This window comes from Chelonoidis abingdonii, chromosome 13 (assembly GCF_003597395.2).
Source record: "Chelonoidis abingdonii isolate Lonesome George chromosome 13, CheloAbing_2.0, whole genome shotgun sequence".
In the NCBI taxonomy this organism is placed as follows: Eukaryota; Metazoa; Chordata; order Testudines; family Testudinidae; genus Chelonoidis; species Chelonoidis abingdonii.
In genome coordinates this window covers 23,949,755-23,975,575 of record NC_133781.1, presented here as the reverse complement: position 1 = coordinate 23,975,575, position 25,821 = coordinate 23,949,755, and the positions used below count along the sequence as shown (strand labels likewise).

Below are 25,821 nucleotides of genomic sequence, written 5' to 3'. Positions count from 1 at the left end.
TACATCTATGTTACGATAAAAAGACCCACAGCATGGCCACGGATGGCCAGGATCAGCTGACTTGGGCTTTGGCCGTGGGGCTATAAGACTGCAGTGTAGATGTTTGGGCTTGGGCTGGAGCTCAAGCTGTGAGACTGCGACAGGGGAAAGGTATCCAGAGCCTGGGCTCCAGCCCAGGCCCGAATGTCGACAATAAAATTTTGGATCCACATCCAAGCACCAGAAGCCCAAATTAGCTGGGTTACACCTGAGAGGGATGGATAGAGAATTTTTGAATAAGAACCTGGCGGTCAGAGCAACTATTTCTGAGTCCCAAAACCTCCAGACAATTGAAAAGGCTAGTGCCTATGAAGGAAATAAACGAAAAGGTCTTCTGCTTTTCCCTTGGGTTCTTGTCTTGAATGACAGCTCACAAAGTGCGTCTTCGTCAAGACCAATGACCAAAAGGTAAACTACAAAACTTTTCTGGCTAATGTTTAAGATCCCAAATCACTGGTGTAACATTTATATGGGTTTAAAGGCTGACATTTCCCAAAGCTGCTTAATAAATTTGGATGTTTTTATTCAAATTAATTGAAGTTGAGTGCTCAAGCACTCTAGGCAGTTTTGAGAAAAATTACAAATATTCAGTCTAGTTACTAGAAGCCAGATGCCATTTATTATATAACTAGGACCAGCAGTCCCGACCATCTCTCACCAGCAAAAACAGAAAACATACACACACTTTAGAAGCATCTACTGTCAGACTCTTGATCTCAAAATAGCTATAGTGGAGCTGTGTGCATCTTTTATTCCTCCTGTTGCAGAGACTCTCTCTGAAATTAAATTACAGCTCAGACTTTTTCAGATGTCCATATATAGAATTGAGAGCTACCCTCCCAGAGGTAACTAGCCCTTCTATTATACCTAAGATAGACAGCTGACCTAAATGAACAGCAGGAACAGTGGGTGTGCCAGAGACTGTTACTGGTGGGGCAAGGAAGGAGACTTCTATTTTAAGTTTGCTTAGGAGGTAATTAATTGGCTCTTGCAGGAGGAAGAGGGGCTCTGGGCAAAAGCCTTCTGTAAATCTCTTTCTGGAGTTGGATTCTATGAGGTGTAAGTTTTTTGGGGCAAGGACTGTGCCTTTGATTGGGCTTGTACAGTATTTAGCACATTATGGTGCTGTAGGCTGGAAAGACAGAAGTAAATGCCAGAGCAAATGTTAACTCTCCCTCTTTGAAAAAACAAAAACTCCAAAACAAATAGTGGAACTGATTTTCACAGGGATTAAGCTCCCAGAATGACTTCATCTAGAGCTGCAAGGGCTCAGACCTGATAATACCACTTGGGAAATTAAAGGTCTGTCCACGTAAAGTATGTGGTTGTTTATAAGAAATAAATAAGAGTACACAGAACAGAACCAGAAATTTGCTTCAGTCTATTATAAAGCCTATATATTAAAGAGCAGAATTTTGAGAGGAAGAAAAGTCTTGGAATTAAGGAACTGGACTGGGAGCAAAGAGATCTGGGTTCAACTGCCAACTCTGCCATAGTCTCTCTGTGGTATGTTGGGCAAGTCACTAACCTCTGTGCCTCAATTTCCCCATCTGTGAAGCCAAATATACTGACGGGTCTGAAATGCTTTGAGATACCTGAGTGAAAGATGCTATGCAAATACCAACCATTGCTGATTTGCCTCCATATCAGTCCAGTTCTACAGCCCTGATGTAGACAAAAATCCTAAAGATACTTAAGGATAAGGGCCAAAGGAAGCTTATGTGATTGGGAAAGGGAGAAAGGAAACTTAACCTGGAAAGATAATGATCCTTTGAACCTGTACAGTGCTTTTCATTGTAATTTTTCGATCACCACAGCACTCCTGTGAGATAGGTAAGGATTTTGTTGATGGGGAAACTCAGGCAAAAAGCCTAAACAACAGGCCAAAAGCCACAGACGGAATCAGTGTCAGAGCTACAATTAGAAATCAGGATCTTCTGGCACCCAGCCCTGTACTCTGGCCACTAGATCCAGCCCCTCTTCTCAGAAAGATCTGTTTTCAATGCTTCTTATTTGTTCTCCTCCAATAGGCATCAGCACTAACAGTTTAATAAATTGAAGCCATAACTATCTATACAGGAGGCATGTAGCAAGTTGCTTGATAATAATGTTTTGGTTGTGAGCATTGCTGCCCTAGCAAGTTGTCTGCATCAGATGTCACTGAGATAAGCCCCTCTTAAAAAATACAGCTAATCCAACTAAGACACAGGTGAAGTTACAAAGGTTAATCAGATCCCAGCCACAGGGTCTCTTCATGCTGCTTTATTTAGCAAAATACTTGGCATATGGCATTACTGACACCCAGTCCAGTCAGGACCAACGGTGCAAAACAACCCAGCCCAGGAGTGAATTACTCCAGAACAGTTTCCTGCTCCATCCAACTGGCTTTCCAACACACATGCTTTGCTTTCTTGTTTTAACAGCACTTGTAAAGCTTCAGGCAGCCAGGGATCGCTATTCATGGTCTCTTGTGCTGTAATGTTGATAAGTCTTGTAAGGTGCCCGGATGCCATGGTGATGGGCATTATTAAATAGATGCTTGCAATTAATAATAATGCAGCATGTTCAGGGTGAAGCCAGTATTGAGCCCTAGAGGCACATCATCTTTGTGGCCAAAGATCAAAATTCAACAAGAAGGAAAGCAAACCTTGTCTTTAAAAACCACAGACAGCTCCCCTCCATAATCACCGCACCAGGTGTGTGCCCCAGGCAATATCAGGGAGCAGACAGGGCTGATTGCAGGGACAGCAGAGCTGGGGAACAGCTGCTCCAGGTGGCACGTTCAGATTCCCTTGTATAAGTTAATGCAGCTCCCTGCACCATTATACTCCCAACAGGCTTTCACAGTCCCCCACCCAAGCCTCCTAAGGGACAGGAAGGGTGGGAGAAGCAGGCTGTTGTCCATCTACACTTTAAGGCTAACAGCAGCTCAGCCACAGAGCTGGACATGTTGGCAGGGACAGGGGGGACAACAAGCCCCGTGACAGCATGTGGTTAGTGAGGGAGCAGGCAGCATGTGGGCTGGGAAGCAGGATTCCCTGTGGTTAGCGTCCCCTCTCCCACACCAGTTATATTGGTCTTGGTGATCCTTCAGTCTGGGTTCTCGTAACTGTTCCCGCTATAGCTCCATAGGCACATGCTGCTGGGCAAGGGAAGTGAGAGGCCAAGACAACAGGAGCTCTGAGCTCCCAGTGCTGAGGGCCTCAATCAGACCTTTAATCCGGTAGGAAACACGCGCCTAGTTGTGTGCTCCATCGGCTGTAAATCATTACCGTCCCCCTCTACTGGGAGAGTGATGGTGACAAGCGCCTCCCCAGCCCTACACACAGCTGCCAGCCACAGCTACCTTTTAATTAATGGCCATTTCAGCACCAGGAGTCAGGACAGAGCTGGTCCAGGGCTTTGACTGAAGCAGCCAAAGCGTGCTCCGATGGCTGGGGCATGTGCAGACAGCTCCTCAGGAACAGCTGATGGGCTGTGGGTGGAACTGTTTCCCAGCCATTTCACCATTGCTGGAGGCTGCTCCGTGAGCAGAGAACGCTCAGCTTTAACAGCCAGGAAGGGAACCTCATGCTCCTGGCGATGGTGGTCTGACAGCTGGAGTGAAGTGCAGAGGAGCTGGAGAAGCCAGGACCTAAAACAGGCTTGTAGGCCAACACCACGGGCTGATGGTCTCAGGGTTTCCACAACAAATAGGCCCTGGGAATGGCTGTGTCCTTGTAAGGTTGGCTTGCAGGGAGTTTGCCATTTCCCTTGTGTCTCTCTAAAGCAACAACAGGCAGCCCTGTGAGTGTCAGGATGGAGCATTCAATAAGTGCCCGGCTCTGGCCTAACTCTGCTCCCACTGAAGTCGAGGGTAAAACTCCTGCTGAGATCAGTAAGCCAACACCAAGTGCTGTCAAAAATCCCAGCCAGGGCAAATGCCACGCATGTCTATGAGGGGGATGGAAGAGACCTACTGGTTCATCCAGAGCAGGACTGCTCCCTGTGGTTCCCTAGTAGAGATTGTTCCTAGTACACATGCCACTGTGTGGGGACTGGAGCTTTATTCTGTGCTGTGACACTGGGCAGTTGGCAGTGTTACAGGACAGGGTTCCCTAAATAATGCTGGGGTATTTGTTATACCTGTCGCACTCAAAAGATCTCTTCTAGCAAGGCCCAAAACTTCAGACCCAATATACACCCAACTTTCTACTTCTGATCCTGGCCCATGCTTCACAGCCGGGTATTTCCGTAACAGACCACACCAACCCCTCTGGCTCAACCATGGCCTGCCCAGACCTCGGTGCAGCTTGTATCCAGATCTGAACTTCAGCGCCAACTACAGCCTTCTCCCTCCTGTAGAGATCAGCACTTTCTTGATAAAAGGAGAAAGGCAAGGTAGGACATGAGCGGATGACCTCAGCCCAGATCTTGATGACAGATCTGCCCATCACAACATGCCATCACTACAGGTAACACCCCGTGGCACTCATCAGCTGAGAAGAGGACGCTTGAATGGCCATGGAAAAATGACGTCAGATCTCTACAGCCCTGGGTTGAGGCACAGGAGAAGCACATAGGAGAGGTTGTCCTGCAGCTGCTGTGCTAGCGCTGTGGACAGAGAGAGACCACCAGGCCTGGCAACCCAGCCCACACTACATCGTCGTCTTTTGAAAAGAATAGAAAGAGGAGGAGTGGTTCCATACAGGGCAGTCAGAACATAGCAATCCAGAGGGAGAAGGTAACCATTCCACTGAGGCCACTATCAAGAACTGCAATTAAGAGAACAGTCTCTATTCCAATAACAGAAGCTCTCTGCCCTTTGCATGGTTTAAGATGATGCAATTTCAGCCTCTCAAATGAACCAAAATACACAGTGCCAGTTCAGGGGCAGGTCTGCACCTGTACCCAAAGCCACATGACATGCAGTGAGGCTCATATCACAAGCCATGAGCCAGACATGAGACAAACTATGTTTTAGACTCCAAACTGGAAGTGTCGGAACATTTCAGAGTAAAAATATCCCCCTTTTACACAGTCTGCCAGGCTGTCAGATACGGAAGGGAGGTGAAAATCTGCAAGAGAGCTGATTTAATGTGTGAAGAGAGCAGAATCGTACACTAACAGCTATGAATATACACTAAACGAGAGGTCAAATACCCATTGGTTCCGTAATGTTTTACTGGGATGGAAGAACAACAATCTTGTGCTAGGTAGTCCCTAGGTTACCCTACAGCTCAAACTTGCCCACCACAAGAAAGAGGTGGGGGAAAGTGGCTTGGGAATTTATCAGACATTCCACTTTTAGTGGCCTGGGTTTGGTTTCTCTTTCAATGCCCAAGTATCTTTCTGTTCCATCAGCAACCAAAGGAAGTCATTGTACTTGGTCCAAATGTTGGGCAAGAGTTCATCATTGCTATTGCTCTTTGTTATTACAGAAGCACCTCGAGGCCCCAAGCATGACCAGGGCCTCCCTGTGCTGGGTGCTGCACAAACACATAGTGAGGGTAAGCTCTGCAGGGCAGGGACTAACTAAACAGACAAGAGAAAGAAAGGAAGGATAATCTCCATTTGATAGAGAGGGTGCTGAGGCACACAGATTAAGTGATTGGCCTGAGGTCACACAAGAAGTCTGTGGCAGAGCCAAGAACTAAATCCAGATCACCAGAGTCCCAGCCCAGTGCCTTCCCCTCTCATGCAGAAGGCTGCCTGGGGGATTTAGGAGTTACTCATGCCTTTTTAAACAGCCTGCTTGCAAATCAGCAAGTTGGTCCAATACCAAACAGAGCCCTGCATTCCCCCATAGGCTCCAAAAAACGTGCAGAGCAGGGAGCGGGTGAGGGGGGCAGGAAAGCCACACATTTTCCATGGATTCTGTACAGAAATCCTACCCAGCTCTTTGGGGAAAGACAGTTGCAGGCAGTACACACATTTCTCAGTAATAAAAACCACAACTTGGTTGAACGATGGTGTCACAACGACTTTAAAGAAAACTCTCCCATTCACTAGCAGGTGACTGCCTCCAGGAGCAGGTAGAAGAGCAGGGATGTCAGCAAGCATACTATTGCATTTTTCCCCATCTGCAGGGTTAAACAGGTATCAGTTTCTGGCGACAGCCGAAGAGAGAGTGAAAAACTCTCTGAAACTCTGGTGAAACACGCAGGAAGAGAGAGAAACGACACAGGGCATCTCTCTAGATTGTCTTCACGACCTTTCCCGCCCCCACTGAACTGCTCTAGGGAAGAGTAAAGTGGGATTTTCCAGACCCTATTGACAAATATTCCAGCAACCCTCACTCAGCAGAGACAATGCCAGGAGCAGGGCAGTGGGGCACTCCAAAAACGTCACGCCCTTGGCTTCGTTTATCATCACTGAAGTGTGCAATTCCCTCCTCTGGTAGGGCCAAATCCGAGAGGTGCTGAACTCCTGGTTCTCCCATTAACATAGGAAGCTACAGGTGCTCTCCTCTACCCTGATTCATCCCTGGCTATTACCATTGGAGGGAAAAGGCTGGTGTAGCGGATACTGTAGCAAGAGGCTCTCTGTGAATAACAAACAAACAGAGATGGACCCTAGAGCAGTAGAGTGCTTAGGGCACTCCAGACCCAGTGTCCTCCACAGCAGATTGAGCATCAAAGCTCAAGGTTAAGTTTGCTTTACATTATTCAGCCTGTTTAAAGAATCTTCCTGGGTAGCTTCATTTAAAGCCTCAACCAGGTGAATAATTAAAAGGATGAAGTGTAACAACAGACCTTGAACTCCAAGCTATCTCCAGCGAGGCAGAGCTCTCCAAGATGTCATTTGGCCTTAGAAGTAGCCAAAGGGAACACACTTCGTGTGTTGTGGCTACACTTTTTGTCATTAATGCGGGATTATTAGCCCATAAACTCACGGTTGCTTGCAAGAGCAGAGTACTTTGTTTTTCAGTAGGCCAAGAAGTTAATTAGTTTTCCCAGCTTTATTACTCCACACAGTCAAATAATGGGATGGAGCTGCTAGTCAACTGGAACCAAGCAAGGCCCAGAGAATTCTCACTGCACCTTTCATGACTATTTACCAGGCCCATAAATCAGCAGCCAGCAAATGACTTTCTGCTCCAGCTCTTCTCGGCCACCACAAGCAATCCTAAATTGTCCTATAAATCGACGCATCATGCCAGAGTTCAACCCTGGGGACCCCAAAAGGAGAAGGATACAGCTTGGTTCAAACACACATGCCAACTTTTGGGGAGGCAACTGTAAACAGACTTCCCCATGGGGAGTTCTCCTTGATGGCTGTCACCTCTGGAGAGATTACGTGGCCTTAACATGATGGCTGATTAAGAACCCATAAATATGACCTTAAGGCAAAGCTCAGTGTCACGGTCTCTGCCCTAACACATGTCCCATATCAGGTGTGTGTGTATAAACAGCCCATTGCACCTTTGGGGAAGAGATGTGGTTTGCTCTTGTGTCCTGGGCCTTATCCCCTTCTGCTGTGAAGGGTGGGATGGAGTGGCTGTCCGCCTAACACACTCCTCTACAGATGCTATGCAAGGCAGTATATGAAAGTAAGCTAAAGGCATGTTATTAGCTGTGGTGCATGCAGATAGCACTTCAGAGGCCCCTGCGTTGCTGTCCTGGTTGGAGTGCAACCAGTGGGAAATTCACTTAGCTGTATTCCAGCGGGTTCCTTCAGGATGAGAGGCTGTCTCATACCCACACGATGTTAGCAAATCCTCTGAAGGTCCTCAGTGGTGACATTGTGGGGTATGGATTTTGTCAAGGGACTGTTCAGTGCAACAAAAGTAAATCTCCTCACAGGACTGCAGGCTGGGAACTTGCAGCTTTGTTTAACTGCATCACAAGAGGGGGGAGGGGGAGACTCTCACTGACAAACAGGGTGTGTGTGGCTCCATCCCATATTACTCTCGGTAACCCAGGCAACCATATCCTAGCCACTTCACTATAATGGAGTTCTAGGGCAGATGACAAAGGTAAGATGCCGGACCATGGAACATGCTGACAGACATGAGAGCCATTATGCACATGCACCCTATATCTGAGTCAATGCAACCCAAAATACTTCTCCAAACTGGCAAGAAGAAAGCAGAAAATGGCAAAGCAAATGAATGGCTTTAAAAAATATTCTTTAAACAGTGAATTTAGAGCTAGAACTGGCTGATTTCCCTGGACACCAGCATCCTCTATATATCAACAAAAGCGGTACAGCAAAGGCAGTGTCAGTTCACCTCCCACCCCCTGCTCTGCTAACAGGCTACAGCTTTGCTCTGGAGGGAACACTTCCCAAGCCAGGTTGTCCAAGTGGACCGTTCAATTTAAAAAAAAAAAAGTCCGAAATAAAACCACCATTTTTGCAGGACCCACAAAAACAATGTGTGAGCTCCCTCTGCTGACTCTGAAGTACCACAAAACAAACAGCTCCTGGTGCTGAAATGACTGGCACACGAACAAAGGAGTCAGACATCATCACCTTTGGTCTCCACTATCAGAAGCACAGAGGGAGAGTAGCTGGGAGAAAAGGCACCAGTACTATAGGAAAGGAAGGAGGAAGATCCGTGAAGGAAAAAGATGTCAACTGACAACATCCTGATGTAGAGTCTCTCTAGAAATGCCAGCCAGCCTGGTGTTTGTCTGGATTCCCAAAGCATTCCACAATCCTTCCCAAAGGATTTGCCCAGCAAGGAGGTTTGCTGTTGCCTCTAGCATTTGCTAACTGATTGCACTCCAGGAAATCAGGAGAAACCCAGATGAGAGCCAAGCTAGTGCCCCTACCTCAGACTCCAATGCCACTTGGACAGCAGAACTATGTTATCACAACCAGGACTCTCTCAGACATGGCTGAACAGAGATTTCTACCCTTTCCTAAAAGCTGCGGTATTAACCCAGTCTATAAATTAGGTGGGCTCTAGCAAAGCAGTCAAGGGAAAAAAAAAATAATCCTTGTTAATTGCTCCTGCTCCCAGTGTAGGCCTAAATGAAAGCTCCTGTGAAAGGCTGGCAGGAAATCAGCAGAAATAAAACATTTAGTTTCCAATATTTTGGATGGTAGAGCATATCACCTGTTTCTTCGAGGGATCAGTCCTGCAAGGTCCCAAGCACTATGGTGCCAATCCAGCAAAGTGTATTTAACCACATGACTAACTTTAAGGAGCTGAATTATCCCATATAATCACTTAGGTAAGTGCTTTGCTGAATAAGGATTAGTGTGCTCAGAACCACGCAGGATTAAGCTCTTGTGCTGGTCTGTTATCATGTTTCCCGTTCTTCACCTTGGCTGAGATGGTTGTCTCTGTCTTGGAAGCAAGCAGTCTGTCTGTCCACCCTCAGGATATCCCCAGCAAACCATCTCATCACAGTCAGATGCCAGAAGCTAGTTTGCTGCAGAGGCCAGGGTCTCTGTTAGTCTCATGGCACGTCTACGCTACAAAATTAAGTTGACTTAAATTGACATACAGCCACTGCAGTAACTATGTTGGTTATGCATGTCGACGTGATGCTCCTTGTGTCGGTGGAGCGTGCCCACAGCAGCAGCACTTATATTGACACAGAGAGCACTGCATCATGAGTAGCTATCCCACTGCAACACTAGGGCAGGGTGTCTTGGGAAGGGGTTGCAAAGTTCAAAGCACAGGGGAAAAGGGTGGGGGGATATCACTCTGTGATCATAACAAGAGGTACATTTGCAGAGGATAACATGCAGCAACTTGTAAAAGTAGCATGTCCTCGCCTCTGCATCAGAGTGACTGCTCTGGCCAGCGGAGTTGAAAACGGCAACCAGAGCGGTCACAATGGGCGATAGCTCCTGGAGGCCAGATAAGTCATCGTGAGCAATGTAGTGTCTACATTACACCTCCCTACAGCCTGTCACGGAGGTGAAGTAATTAAGTCAACATAGCAGGCAAATGACATCAGTGGGAGGAACATCGTAGCGTAGACACTGACATCATGATGTTGACATAAAGCAGCTTATGTCGACCCAACTTTGTAGTGTATACCAGGCCTCAGTCTCAGCCACATTTCTATAACTAAAGGATTACAGCAGGGAGGGGAGAGCTCTTAGGTAAAGAACTATCTAAGAAGGGCCTGGCTCCAGAAATTTATCAATAGCCATCAGGTATCGGACCCTCGGCTTTTCCTCTGACTACCTAGATTATTTTTTCCCATCTGATTGTCTCCTCCCGAAAGCTCCAAAGCAGATGCTACACATAGTATGTCAAGTATCAGAGACCGTGAAGAATGGTTTCTACAGGGAAGATTGATTGGGTTTGTTTAACATCAGTCTCACCCATCATTACTCTGGTCACCAGCGGCGTAAGGTTGCCCCGCACAGCTGTTCCCAAGCAACAGTGGGGGGAAAAACCATCTCACCAATGCAAGGGGTTTATTTTGGGGTTTGGGAAGGGAAGAGAGAATTAAAAGCTGCAGTGAGACTCCTTCATCTGATGGTTCCCTGACCCCGAGTAAGGCCCCAGCATATGCGCAGTGCCAATTATAACCAGATCCCATAGCAACCCTGCCAGGGATCTTTGTGTTTTAAGTGAAAGATGAACTTCCATTGGGGACCCTCTCAGAAGCAAACTCTGTGACATGCATGGTGTCAGGTAGTCACCCTGACAAGCGTAGCCTATTATTCAAGAGCAAGTCCTCTGTGGATTAGCCCCAGTGCAGCTGACAAGGGGGCACAGCGAGATGGCAGCCCAGTGGAACATCCTTCTTACATAATGACCTGCTTAGAAATCACTGGCATGATACAGCAACAGCCCTAGGTCAGACGGCAGCGGCTGCGCTGCTGCTGGGCTGAAGTAGCTGAAAAGGGCCTGAGCTCAAATATACTATATACAGCATAAGCTGGCCTTGTCAAAGAGGCCTAAAGGAGTTAGGTACACAACTCTCACTGAGCTGGGTGCCTAACTCTCTTGGGGCCTTTGAAAAACCAAGCAACACACAATAGGGGAAGTGAGATCCAATTTTTCCAGGTGAAACTGCAGCATTGTCAGCAGCACACAATTAGTCAGCTGGGAATTTGGCCAGGGCACTAGGCTTAGTGACTACTCTTGCAAAACTGTCGTCATTGGAATTTACACTAACACAAAAGCTCCGAGGCCTGCCTTCACTCCAGCATGGTATCTCCATCCTCAGAGTGCCCCCAGCACTATGCTACATGACCGGCTCCGAGAAGAGAATGCCATCTACCAAATCACCTGCCTAGGAAGTCTGCACACTTCTGAGTTCAGGAGATCTGGCATCATCAGACACTGAACAGTTTTCAGACCAGTGTGTGTAGCCACTAAGCTAGACAGAGTGAGGAACTGGAGGCAGACCATAGCCTCAGCTAGGCATTTCCTGGATTTTGTCACACCCACAGCTGCATTTATTTTCTAAACATATACTTGTGGGTTTGCAACAACCGCCCTATAGAAACACAGAGAGATCTTCATATCTACGGGGAAAGCGCTCACCTACCAGATCTCTTGAAAGGTAACTTTGGAAGCCTTTCAAATGTGACAAGCATAAGTGATAAGGGCGGGGTGAAAGGGAGGGAGAGAAACCTCCAAGTTATTTTGACTAGCTAGCCAGCTGGCACTGTTCCTATAGAGACAGGACCCGCAATCATATCAGAGTGCTGAGGAGTGAGACTAAGCACACAGGCAATTTGCATAGCAGTATTTGGCCATGTTGCCTCTAAGACTTTAAGAAAAAATAAATAAAATAAGATAAAAACCACACACAAGCTTAAATATTAATATTGCCTTAATGGTTTTTCACAAGCAGGATGAGATGTTCCAAATAACGCATTAGTAAGAATAAGCGTGTATCTAATAAACCCACTCAGCATATTAAACTGAAATGGAAGAGTAAGTATGCCACTGAAAATCACACTGACAATGCTGAGGTAAAATCATCTGAGTGCAATTTGACTTCCATCACATCTGGTTTCCCAGGCATCTCAGAAAATGGAGAGGGGGAACAGAAATGTATTTTTGTAAAGAAACTTCCTCAAGGTTTTACAGATCCAGAGATCCAACAAGCTGACAAACTTGCCTGAGCTGTTTAAGACTGGACTCATCCTTCTAGCATTTTTTCTGTGCATTCAATATATTTATTATGGTTTCCTAACACACTTGGGCCAAATCAAATAGGAAGTGCCTGCAATATTTGAACATGCAATCTCTGCACAGGCAAAACTCCCATTGGAGTCAGGGCAAAGATGGCAAGCCATAGCCCATAAGCCATTTTATAGTCTCCAGATATCCCTATGGTAGTCCCAGCAGGTGATCCTCCCAAAGTGCCAGCTGAGCCGAAAGAGAAATAAAGCCACTGGTTCTGGCATCATTGGTGGGGAGAGAGGCAGGCAAGTGAAAGCCAATAAGCAGAGAGAGAGAGAGAGAGCGCACACACGAGCAGGATTCTTAACTTAGATCAAGGGGGAGGAATCAGAAACATGCACCCTAGCTCGAAGAGGGGAACTGATCAACTCATTGTAGCCAATCAGCCCTGCCACAACCTGCACTGCTCCACTGCCTTTAGCCAGTCTACGCAGTAGGTCTGGTTGGAAATTTGTCACCCACGTTTTTCCCCTTAAAAATCAGAAGCAATTCACAGCAATTTGTAAAGAGAGCAAGAGAGAGAGAGAGCATACGCACGAGTGTGCATGAAAGTGTAAAAATCACTGTCATGGCCAGAAGCATCCATTCCTTTAGTCCCACCTGCCAGAGCCCCTGTCTCCACTGGGGTACCCAGTCCCAAATCATGATGGTGGCTTCTATTCCCAGCAGGCTTTGCTCTCACGGCTAACAATAACCTACCGAACAGCCTGATGCAATACCTGTTGGGAAGTTAGTGGAAGGGAAGCCAGGCATGGGAAATGGAACACCCAGTAAAGTGGGGAAACTGGCAGCTGAGCTGCATGGGATGGGGAAGGGAGCGTCCTAGCAGAGGACAGGGCTGGGGGAAGGGGCGGGACAGGTTTATTAATAACTATTCGTGTTGTTTATGTGATATCAGCGGGGGACTAGTAGTCACAGAAACAAACAACATTTGAGGATCACAGCATCAGACTTGATGGCCTGCTGCTGATTTAGTGTTTGCAAGTGTTGCAGATGAGGGTGAGGGGAGATATCCCCTTCTCTAGGGTAGCTGTTACTCTTGTTGTTTGCAAGAACAACAAGTATTCTTGTAATACTTCTAATAATCTGCAGGTATGTGGCACATGCGCACACGCGCACACACACAATGACAAGCACTGAAATACTGAGGAGCAAACAAAGTAATATTCATTCTAGTATATGTGGCTCTCACCACTGGGATCCATCTAAAGAAAGCAAGCATGTTAGGCCAGATTTTCAAAGCTAGGCAAATTACATTGCACAGATAGACTTCTTTGGCTGCCTAAATCAGGTGTGCATACAACCAAAGAACAAACACCAGCCAGGTATTGCATGAGTAAGTGACCAGTGAGATAGGATGGTCCAGGGGTTCAGGTGCTAGCCGAGGATGTCAGGGGGCTTGGTTCAGTTCCTGGCTCCAGTACAGCTCTCATAGGTGACCTTAACCATGTCACTTGCTCTCTCTGTGCCTCTCTGCCCCATCCATACAGTGGAGATAATTGCCCTGCCCTGGGTGTTGTGAGGCACGCATATAAGGGCCATATGAATACTTGGATCACTCCTTGAATGCTGCATGCAGTTCTGGACAACCCCATCTCGAAAAAAATACCCCAGCCATTAGAACTGGGAAAGGTTCAGAGAAGGGCAACAAAAATGATTAAGCTGATAGAACAGCTTCCGTATGAGGAGATATTGAAAAGACTGGGACTGCTGAGCCTGGAAAACAAATGACTAGGGGGGACATGATAGAGGTCTATAAAGTCATGAATGGTGTGGAGAAAGTGAATAAGGAAGTGTTATTTACTATTTCACATAAACACAAAAACCAGGGGTCACCCAATGAAATTAACAGGCAGCAGCTTTAAAACAAACAAAAGGAAGTACTTCTTCACGCAACACAGAGTCACTCCGCGGAACTCCTTGCCAGGGGATGTTGAGAAGGCCAAAACTATAACGAGGCTCAAAAAAATAACTAGACAAGTTAATGCAGGATAGGTCCATTGATGGATACTAAGATGGCCAAGGATCCAACCACATGCTCTGGGTGTCCCTAGCCTCTGACTGCCAGAAGCTGGGACTGGACAACAGAGGATGGATCACTTGATGATTGCCTGTTCTGTTCATTCCTTCTGAAGCACCTGGGATTGGCCACCGTTGGAAGACAGGATACTGGGCTAGACGGACCACTGGTCTGACCCAGCATGGCTGTTCTTATATAGATAGATGGCCATCTAAAGGGAAACACCTGATGTGAGTGCACACAGCAGTGCTCACTTGGCTTCAAAAATCTGACTCATGAGGCATTTAAGATCAACTACATTTATCTGTCTTCCCCACACCTGGTAGCACTTCCCCATCTCTTGGGCACGTACCCACTCCTCCTAATTGATTGCAGTCTTGGGCCCGCAAGGGAGACGAAAGAGGGCCTTCTGGTTAAAGCAGGGGATTAGAGCTCTGTTAGCAACCAGCTGCACCATCTTGAGCAAGTCTTGGCTGCTCTGTGCCTCAGTTTCCCTTTTTTCATAGTTGGACGATGATAAATACCCACCTCTCAGGGGTGCTGGAAGGCTTAATGTTTGCAAAGCACTTGGAGACCCTCAGATGGAAGGGCACCATGGAATCATTATTATAAGAAAGAGGGTTCCATATAGTATCAGCACAGAAGAAACTTCCCATCGTTCAAGAAAAATGACATCACCGCTCACCCTCCCAACACATTCTCTTTTTAAAAAAAACATATACAGTGCAATTAATTTCCATTGACTTTTTCTGACCCGAAGCCCAAGATGGCAGAGTCAAAAGGTTAATGCTGCGTGACAAAGGTCAGCAGCAGTTTGGGGAGGGAGGAGAAAGGGAGGCTTTGTGGTCTCAGACAGCGGCTGGCTGCGCCGCCCCTACTCCACTTGAGAAATGTAAAGTGATGGCAGTTGTGGGAAGAAAGAGGATTGAGAGCCCTACTTAAGTCCTGAGTCTTTGTGGCTTACAATTAATTGACTCATTAATCGTGCGTTCCATGGGCAGCACACCTCAAAGAGCAGCAGATGACCCATGTCCAGCTGCTGCCACTCCCCCCTTCTCAAGGTAATGGGGCAGGTGCTCTCAGCGCCCTCTGCTCGAGACTAATATATTCTGCCTCCTTGTCTTCCCCCTTTCATCTCCTCCAACAGGCCACACTGACAACTGTAAATGAGATTAGACTTCAGGGTATGGGACAGATGCAGAGCCCCCTCTGTGCAGTATTAAAATGAGCTCTCCCGGCTTTTAAGTTTCTTTCCCCGTTTTACAAGCCCAGTCTTGGTCGGGAAGGAGGAAAAATCCCCTCGCTCCCACAAATGTGCCTAATTCAATGAGCTGGACAAACAAAGCTAGACTCTGCTTTTAGAGCTTGTTCCACAGCCCCTTGGTATCAGCAAGAGTCAGTCCATTGACACTTTGGATTAGATCCTTAGTCCACATTTAAAAAAATAATTACCCCCCTCCAGGAGTGTTTTCTAGTTTATATTATATCCCACAAGGTTCTGTTTGCTGACACACTACGCTTAGTAGGGACAGTTGTTATGATTAGGATTGGCCAAAAGATGTTTAGTGTTAAAGGGATAGCAACAATTTGACATCTAGCCAATGTTTTAAAGAACTTAAAAAGTAGTTTCAGAAAATACTCTGCATCTCCTTGAGTCCCTTGTCAGTTTCTGCAGTTTCATAACCGCCATTTTCTTCTTCCCCATCCCTGTTGCCATGTGTAAGACCCACATAACCAAGGGGAAAGAAGTGATTTTACAGGGCAAACAGAAAAATTGGCCATACACTAAGCACTGTCAATGCCTCAAATAATGCTATCTCACAGGTTTTGCTAGACATAGCCAGTAGATTTTTCCTGGAACAAGAGTAGGGGGAAATAATTCAAACTAAAGTGTGATTTTTAACTCAATAGTGTTCACATGAACAAACTGGAATTTCTTTTATAGCGTGGGAAATATTTAGTGTTAAACTGTGTTTAACTATTTGTTAAAATAAAAATAATTTACTTAAAAATAACTCTCTGCCTGAGTTACCACCAACTCTCATCAGTGGGCCCAATTCTGCAAAGTACTTTTCACCTTCAATCATCCAGGATCCAGGCCTAGAATCCAAAAGGACTTAAAAGTGTCATTGACTTTCCCTTGTTTGGTTTTTGCATTGCACTCCTCTAAGCTAGCCTAGTCACTTTCACTCTCTGGTTGTAGTCCTTTTTCTCATGCACTAGCAGAAGGCTGTTGTGTTTGCATCTCCACAACTGCGGGGAAATGGCCCTTTCCAAGAAAGCTACCTATTCCCTGTCATAAGGCAAACAGCAAGGACTTTGCTGCGAGCAGCTTTTAACCATGTTTCTGAAATGGTGGCAAAATGGGCTCAGCTGCACCTGTTCCTAACACTACTGTCGTCAATTTAATTTTCTCTGGCACAGACAAGAATGCCTTGTCTGGTCTGCGGTATGTCTGCAGAGTTCTTACTGAGCTCCAGCTTCTCATTAGCTGCCCACACATCTCCTGAGATTCTCAGCAAACTCTTTTTCTCTGATACCATCACACCCACGTAGAAATTTCATGGAAGAATCCATACCTTCTCAGACAGCTGCAACAAAAATGCAGCCCAGGCTCACAGGCAGATGAACCAAGATGATGGGGTAGCAAACGCTTTGTCTATTTAAAGCAAATACCCTGCTGTCACCCACAGACACTGACCAAGGTGTGGGTAGTGGGTACTTAGACATGCGAATCCATCCCACGAACCGATCCTTGGTAGCTCAGACATGGAGGCCTTGACAAAGTGATACCTGATCTGAATTACTCCAGCTTTTGAAACCTGACCAACAAGCTGCTGAAAAAACAAATTCTCCCCACTAGAGAAACAGCACAAATGTGAGTCTGTTGTGACAATAAACATTGCACATTTCTATAGCCCACTTTCATCAGAAGATTTAAAGCACTTTATCACAGTGATTAAGTTTCACTCATTCCCGAAATGGGGATAACTGGGGCACAGAAAAGTTAAGTAATTTGCCCAAAGCCACGGAAAAAGCCAGTGGCAAAACTGGGGAAAGAACCCAGGGTCCTGACTCACAGCCTTCTAATTTAACCATCAGGCAAGTCCACCTCCACATGGGAATTGAGAAACCTCCCTTCATTTCAGTGAGAGAGAGAGAGAGAGAGAGAGAGAGAAATTAACCAGGGTGTTATTTACTCAAGGTAAAAGACAATGGCCACATTTGCCTTCAAGCTGCCAAGACCTGCCCCCCAAAGCTGTCTCTTCCCCACCTGCCATGTAATCCATCTCAATGGTTAGCAAGAAATGTGACCTCTCCAAATGAAAAGCAAATAAGGAAAAAACCAAGAGATCTGAGGGAGGATAAGAAGAGCCCTCACTTTGTTCAGAGTTAGGATTTTAAATGGAAACGAATGTGTGAAGTGCTCAAACACGGCCTGAGCCCCATGGGAGGTGGCAGATGCGGAGCTAAAGTGTGCGTGGTCGGGGGTGTTTATGAGCACAATAAATAAATGTACGAATCCATATAAAAGTAACCAATGAGTTACTACTGGCTAAGGGCCATGGCCCCAAAATGAAAATGCATCACAGATGGACTCTGTGAAATAGGAGCTGCAATACTGAAAATCTATTTGCTCAGCCCCACTGAAGTCCAGGGAAGTTTTGCCATTGGTTTCAGTAAGCCCAGGATTTCACCCTGGGCCTGGTATATAAAAACGTCACAGAAGAGCAGTCAGTTCTGAACCCACCTGTTTTCCAGCCTTTTTTTATTTGACTTGTTTAAAACAGAAATTGCACAACTCTCCTCTCAACTGCCAGGATTTTCAGACTGGCTGCCCAGGGCGCAATTCACACTTCTGCAGGGGGCAACATGGATCATTGGCAGTGATCAGAGAGACAAACTAGAGCCAGTTGCACATTTTCCATCCAAACAAATATATAGATCTTATCATTAACACAAATGGTTTCTGATTAAATGGAAATCTTTGCCAAAAAAATTCTGTTTTCATGTTTGGGTGTTCTACACACACACACAAAATGCCAACTCCCAAATTTTGTACTTTTAAACTGAGAAATGTCCAGTTTCCCAGGCACACCCCCAAAATTTAAAAGACCTTTTTTCAATAAAAATTAAAAAGATGTCATCAAAAATTCTTGGGGGAGGGAGAGCAATCATCTTCCAAGCAGCTCTAATCACTACATTTATCCTCACAGTAGTCCCATTGCCTTAGCAGCCAGAGGCTTGATCACCGCCTGTGAATTCTCAAGGGCTCCCACAACCACTCTCCAGGGCTTTCACCTGCTCTATTCCTCCCCAGCTGTTCTCTTTCTCCACAGGAGTGACTGGAGAGACCTGAATGCTTCAGCTAACCTATCTTGAGCCAAGTATCAGAGTGGTAACAGCACAGGACTTCTGGGAAGATAGGTTCTCCATTTATTTTAATGCACACAAAATCTTGGGCACCTGTTTTGCCCTCCAGGCAAACATGCAGAAAGAATCAAGTTTAGCACTGTACAACAGCGATGTATGTTTCAGTGCATCTGTGTTCTCTAGCCAGTGCAGCAGAAATCCCTTAAACTGACCTCATGTTTCACACAGATTCCAGTTGGCATTAAACAAAACACACTCCTCTCTTGGTGCAGTGAATTTCTGGATACAGAGAATGTGTTTCATGGAAAACAGAATCTCACTATTCATTGCTAAGCTAATGAGTTTTCTGTCTTACTGATATAATGCTGAAGGAAGACGTCTGCTTTTTGCTTTTGCCCACAGGCAACAAAGGCTGTATTGATTTACTCAGGATTTGGGACTGGTTTTTCGTGGGTTGCATTCTCTTTGATAATAAAGCCTTATGGACAGGGTTTAAATTTCAGTTGCAGCCCTAATTCAAATGTGACTAATTATGAGAGATTTTGATTTACAGTCTGTTTCCCTTGTCATTAGGGAAATGTACCATAAATCCAACTGCCATCAAGCCATTTTAAAAACATGACACTGCTGCTGTTCGGTTAAGATCTCTGCACCCTAGCTGGAACCTGCCGATTCCTCTCTGAGCCCAAGTTAGCCACAAGCCAAAAGCCCCATCCTGCAAGGATTCAATGACTTCAGCGCAGGGTCAGCTTGCAGGATATGCCCCAAAGTAAAGCAAAATTTTGAAACAGGGAAGAATTCAGAATGCTTGAAACAAACATTCAAGCCCAACTAATGACTCATTCCTATTGCAACTCCTGCCTTCTGAATGGGAGCAATCCTTGTTCACACACAGAATGCTAACAAATTAAAACATACTACAGAGATTTAAATATGATTGACCATTTCAATAAACTAGTTACTACACCTCCAATCACCAGCTGGCTATGGTGCAGCACACTGACAAATGCTACTCAACCTAAATTTATGGATTAATAATAGATCACGGCTTAGTGGGTTATAAATGGACACTCGTCATGGCCAGCAGTCAGATTATTTATTGAATGATATCAGGACACCTCTGGCTACAAGGGCATCCCTCTGAGGAGGCTGCACTACAGCTTTTGGTTTTGTAGTTTATTCACATTCAGGAACGTTATTGCCTCATAAAGCAGTGGAGAAATCTCATCAGAACTTTAGTGCAGATAGAATGATGCCAGTGTAAGAGGAACAGCTCACTTACACATGGTGATAGTCACACACAGAAGTCTATGGCATTAAGAGCCATAGTTTACAGTTTCATTTACACAGTGGTTCAGTTAGAAGCAAGTCAAGGAGGTAACCATAGAAAAAGCCTGGTTATAGCTACTTAGCATTTCATGGTGCTAGATGGAAGGAATGCCACAAAGCAAGCACGCTAGTTTTAGCATCTAAAATTATAATCCACGCTCCAAACTGAGAAACTGGAGCATGGATTATAATTTAGATGCTATAACGAGCATCTACGTCAGTGGAGCGACACCAATTTACACCAAATGAGAATCTGGTTCCTATACATTTACTTGATAAAATTAGGGATTTCACTGTGGAAACAGATGCACGTGATTGTTTTTACTTTTAAAATTAAAGGATTGTGTTCTCTGTTGGCATAAACTGACGTAGCTCCAGTGAAGTCAATTTACCAGCTGATGATCTAGCCCAAAGAAAGTAGCAATCATCATGAAGGTGCTGGATTGACAGCCTTGGAAAGAAAGGTCCCCTAGCCAGAGAACAGGTACAGCACAATTGGTAGCACTGCAAGCGCGCATGGACACACACACGCGCGCACACACACACACACACACACACCCCCAACCGCACCTCAGCTCTGACCTGGGGGAGATCACCTCTATGGACAGTAGGGTAGTTAAGTCTCCAGGGCCCATTCAGAACCTTAGCTGCACTAACGGCACTGCCAATGGGGATGGGGCAGGGGAGGTAACTGCAGTGGTGGTGTCTACGAGGCGGAAACCAACGCACTGGGATCTGGATCGAGGCCAAACTCATTTCACATGGGCCATACGTTAAAGCCCTAGTTTGAAAATGTAAGCAGCACAGCGCAGAGGGGAAAGTCTAACGTACAAAGGAAAGCAACAGGGGTTAGAGCCTGTCTCACCAGAAGCAGGATGATAAAAATACGGGAAATGTTCACATACCTGATCAAACAGAGCTTTCCAGTGCTGATAGGTAAGAGGCAATGCATAAAGGAGGAAAAAAGGAAAAAAGGTATAAGCAATTATATTAGAGTGCAAATCATACTGGAAATATACTTTAACAAGCAAATAACTGAATGATCTAGTGGATAATGCATGGGATAGGGAGCCAGGAATTCCTGCTGTCTGATCCTGCTTCTTACAGTAACTGGCTGTGAGGTGTTGGGCAAGTCAAACCCTCTCTGTGCCTCATGACCCCACTGGAAAACAGAAATAATAATGGTTAGCATCTCCAGGCAGAGGGGAGGAGTTCTGAGGCTTAAGGCCTCTGTAGTGCTTCAGGGTTGTCAAGTGCCAAGGGTTTGCCCAATAAACCCTGGGACATCAGCTGTGCAATTAAAAGAACTTTGCAGGAGTTACTTGAGAATCCGCTCTCTACATACAGAGTCAGGTGCGTGTTTAGCACTCACACCTGTAGCTTTTGAGTGCTTTGGGAACACTAAACAAGCTAATCATTGGCTACATTTTACACAACCTCAGACCTAAAGCTCTCACCTCAGCATCCCCCATCAGGCTCACAATCCATCAGAACAGAGGAGGCCTGAGCAACAGACAGCTCCCCAGCAGGGCTTTCAAATCTGACATAACAGCATCACACTGTCTCATTCATATGGGTCATGGTGAGAAGGAAGAAGTTGGAGGAGAAGTCATGTGGCAGTGTGAGGGTGACACGGTAACCCAGCTAGTTCCAGGGTCCCTAGAAGAGTTAGTCCCAGGATAATATTTGAAAGCCCATTGATACCCATCCTCCCAGCTGGCTACCCCAGCACAACACTCCTGATTTGTGTCTCCCTCACTTATGAAAGCAAGGTGAGAAAAATATTGGCACCAGATTTCACACACGCACAAAATGCATCTGCTGTTATATGCAGAGTAGAGCTCTGGTTAAAGTCTTAGCTACTGAGTAAGGAATATTTCCCTCCAATCAATTTTGGAGCTTTGCCTACCTAGGGGAGAGACTGTGGGTTAAATATTAATTCACTGAATTCCCACTGAATTAGTTAAGCTGTTGTTTGAGTGGATAGTCATGTAATAAACTCCCAACTATCCCTGTAAATCTGCCCAATGCTTTAATGTTTTAGAATATTTTAAATCCTGGCTTTGTTTAATGTCACGCCAAGTGCTGTACTGACAAATTCCTTTGCAGCCAAGGCTGTGCCAGCATAACCTCCCTTGTATACCTCACCCCCTTTTTTTTTTTTTTTAAGTGATTCGCAATGTATAAGAATTGACTGACTGTGTGTCAGTTCTTAGCAAACAAACCCCAGCTTATCTCAAGTTTCCAATTAAAAAAAAGAGAGAGAAAGAAAATCAAAGCCCCAGTTTGGCCTTGGGTGTGCTCCTAACACAACAGTTTTAATTTTCAGAGGGTGTTCTGCAGCCTGCTAATCCCAACTTGAAATTCATTGACTAATTATGTGGGGGAAGGGGACTTTCACAACATCTTCTGTAACATTTTATTTACAGATGGTACATAAATGATTCCTGGCACTTCTTCAGGTTGGTGTGTGTTATCTCCATTTTACTGATGAGGAAACTGAGGCACGGGACTTTTCAAAAGTCTGCTCCAACTCCCACTGAAGTCAATGGAAAGATCTCAGAGCAATTTCTGCAGGAGCTGGAGTGGGCCTTATGTGACCTGCCCAAGGTCACACTGCAAGTTAGTGGCAGCACCAGGATTAGAATCCAGATCTCACTCAGCTGTGTGCTTTTACCTTGAGACCATTCTTCCTCTCCCATTGCTAGAGTCCACTCCAGCCCAATGCTCAACACTTTCAACATCTGTTGATTTTAAACACATAGTGATGCTGCTGAGTACACTACAGGATCAATGACTGGATTCTACAGCAGGCTGGAGTAGCTCAAAGGCATTGCTTGCTTCTCTCTCTTCCACAGCAGAAAGGAAACCAGAACCCTCTTAAAGGCCAGCTAAGCAGCTACAGTACTTACCAGAGAGACCCAAAAACATGATTCTAGATAAATAAGTGCTGGGAGGCTTGGAGCCCTAATTATATATGCTCCATCCAGGCTATCATGTAATGTTACACATGGGGATTGGCTGCTGATCACATATAGTGCTAAAACCCAGAAACAAACTCAGTTCCTGCAACTAACAACACCTGGTTTATTACCCTCTGGGAAAAAAATCCAGTACAAAACCAGCATCTAGATGCTTTCACAAGGATAGGCCCATGAGGACAGAAAACATTCAGAATTTGGTCACTTCTCTCTGTGACTCTAGGCAAGCCACCCCCTGAAAGTTATAGCTATACAGGGTGGTCATTTTATATGTTTTGTATTTATAAATGTTATTCAATTTTCTTTCTTGCTGATGCCCCAAGTGCCTTGGTGGAGGGCACTTTACAATAAATGTATTTATTATTATACTTCTCTGCTTCAGCTTTCTCCATCTGTCATTAGGTAGGTTCTTTGCTTATCTTACCTAAGAGACATTGCAATGGTTAGCTGGGCTATGATACTGATTTCCTCATGCACCCAAAACTTCCAACTAAATAATTCAGCATATAAGGAGTGAATGTTCATCTGGTGCATGAGAAATGCCAGATTGGCCCACTAATGTTTGTAAAGCACTTTTATACAGGGAAAATCCCCACAACAATTCAATATTTACACTGCGGGATTCATATGAAGAGCATCAGATTCTGCCTGTGGAGAGCACTGGTGTTTCCCATGTCACTGGGAGCAGGGGGTGAGCAGCTGGGGACAATAACCTGCCAAGAAACAGCAGGACTGTAAAAATAGATTGGGAGTGCAGACTGAAGCCTAAATAACAAATGACTCTTTGACCTTAGGGCCTGATCCAGCACCCATCGAAGTCCATGATGTGAGTGTTTCCACTGATTACCTTCAGCACTGAATCAGGTCCTTACACAGCAGCTTTCATCTTAGGCGATCCCAGCACTTTATCACTTCACTGCCCATCTCTACTTCTAGAAGATTCAAAGCATCAAGACCACTTGGTAGCCCAGTATCAGCATTCTGCACTGGGATACGAGAGACCTGGATTGGAATTCCAGTGCCAGGTCCCCCACTCCACAGGTCAACAGGGGTCAAAGCTAAATGGGTAGAGTGAGGTGTCTTGTGCTTCATAAACTACATAAACAAACTGTTCAAAGGATGGGGGATGCACAGCAAGAGGGGAGGCAGGGAGAGCTCACAAGGGTTTAAGGGGTTCCAATGGAGATGTGAAAGGCTCCTGGAAATAAAGGGTTTTTTTCCCTCCATCACTTCCCTGTACTGCTGCTTAATGCTTCAGACATTTCAAAAGGGTCTGCTAGTCTCCCTCCCATTAATGCTAATGAGTTACTCAAGTATCGATGGCAGATCAGCCTCCTACATTTGACCAGTTGGATTTTGCATCAGAAAGTGCAGGACACCGCAGTCAGAAACAGAATAATTAGAAGCCTAACTGTAGCACTACCAAAGGAATAACTGCCAGAGAAACGAACAGCTCTGTAAGTGCTTAGCTGGCTGCATACTTTCCCCAGTATGAATGCACTCCTTATTATGTAGTGATTAATCTTTTAGTATCTATGGGTTAAGAGAGATACAGGATCCCTCAATCTTCTTCTGAACAGTTGAAGGGAAGTTACAAGGGATGGGAAGAGGGAGGAAAGATTAGTTCTCAGACTTATAAACACAGAGATGCTGCTCTTGGTAAATAAGAAGTTCGCTGTTTAAGAATCTTTAGAGATTAAGGCTTACAACTAGGTTAGGCTGCTTACCAGGAACAAGGTTGAAATTTAAGGCGGTGTGGGCCCACAATGAAAATGAAAACATCAGATCACACACTTTGAACATGGACCATGTGGCGCTCGTTATAAAGTTCTCCTAAAAAATTATTGTAGAGACAGATTCCTTGATAATAATCTTGAACCAGAAACAACCTTGTAGTGGCAGAAAATATTTATGATAGCCATGGGTTTAAATAAACCCACCAACACTTAACTTCCTATGGATTCTAGACGGTAAAAATGCACAGTATAAAGTAAGCACGGCAACAGAAGAGATGAATATTTGTAAAGGATTTTAAGATGAAAAAAGCCTGAAGTGGGGATTTTTCAGGGGAACCTCAGTGGCGTTAACTACAAGGCTCCTGCTCAAAGTCAATGGCAGCTGATTGTTCAACCCTCTTACCCCCCTTTGGATTCCCAGTCTCAATGTATGTAGATAATAGTAGATTATAACCTTCTAGGGGCAGAGACCATGTCCTCACACTCATTTGTGAAGCAACCAGCATCTGGCTGGCACCATAGAAATTCCCCCTTCCCAGCTTTATCTGTTAGGGGAAGATTTAGCTCTAGGCTCTTCTGTCCCTTGATTTCATCAGTGCCTTATGTGGTTAAGGGATATGGAGGATGGGGGGCAATTCAAACAGGTTTTTTTGGGGGAGACTCTATTCTTGCTGACTTTCCCTCTCCCCGGTGTCACCAACCCTCCTCCCTACTTGAAGTTCAGTTATAAATAGCTTGATCCGATTAAAACCGCTGAGGCATGGGGGGGAGAGGGGAGAATGAAACTTACATCCTCTGTGGCCATAGGCAAGACATCCTCCGACTCCAAAACCTCTATTTCTTCCGCCTCGGAGCTGGCAGCCACGGCAGGGGAAGAGCTGGCGTGAGTCTCCGGCCGCCTGTCTCCCATGCTGGGAAACAGCCCCCCGCCGCCCCGCGGATCTTGGCAGCAATTAAAACTAGCGGGTGCCTGGCAAACTTTCAAACCCGGCCGAGCTTCGCCTCCTCCGTCAGGGCTCCTGCCGCCGGGGCCATCCTTGCAGGGAACCTCCCGGGCGCGCAGGCAGGAGCCATCCCGCAGACATGCCGGTGACAGCGGCGGCTGCTGCCCGTGTGCTGCGGCTCGGGACGGGCCGGGTGCCCCCCGCCAGCTCCTTCGGGAAAGACTTGGCCCCCTGGGAACCGCCGCCCCGCCGCGGTCCTGCCCAGCGCCCCGCACTCCGCATAGGGCCCGCCGGTCATGGCCAGCCG

The 25,821-nt window shown here is 45.9% G+C and overlaps 1 protein-coding gene across 1 annotated transcript in view; it reads right to left on the bottom strand.

Annotated features, from left to right (window-relative positions):
* Nucleotides 1-25,678, bottom strand: part of RHBDL3 (rhomboid like 3) — a 120,253-nt gene extending 94,575 nt beyond the window's left edge. The window contains exon 1 of the mRNA XM_075071719.1: nucleotides 25,361-25,678. Within this exon, the coding sequence (XP_074927820.1) occupies nucleotides 25,361-25,480 (120 nt within the window). The 5' untranslated portion in view covers nucleotides 25,481-25,678. The remainder of the gene's footprint in view (nucleotides 1-25,360) is intronic.
* Nucleotides 25,679-25,821: the final 143 nt, after the last annotated feature.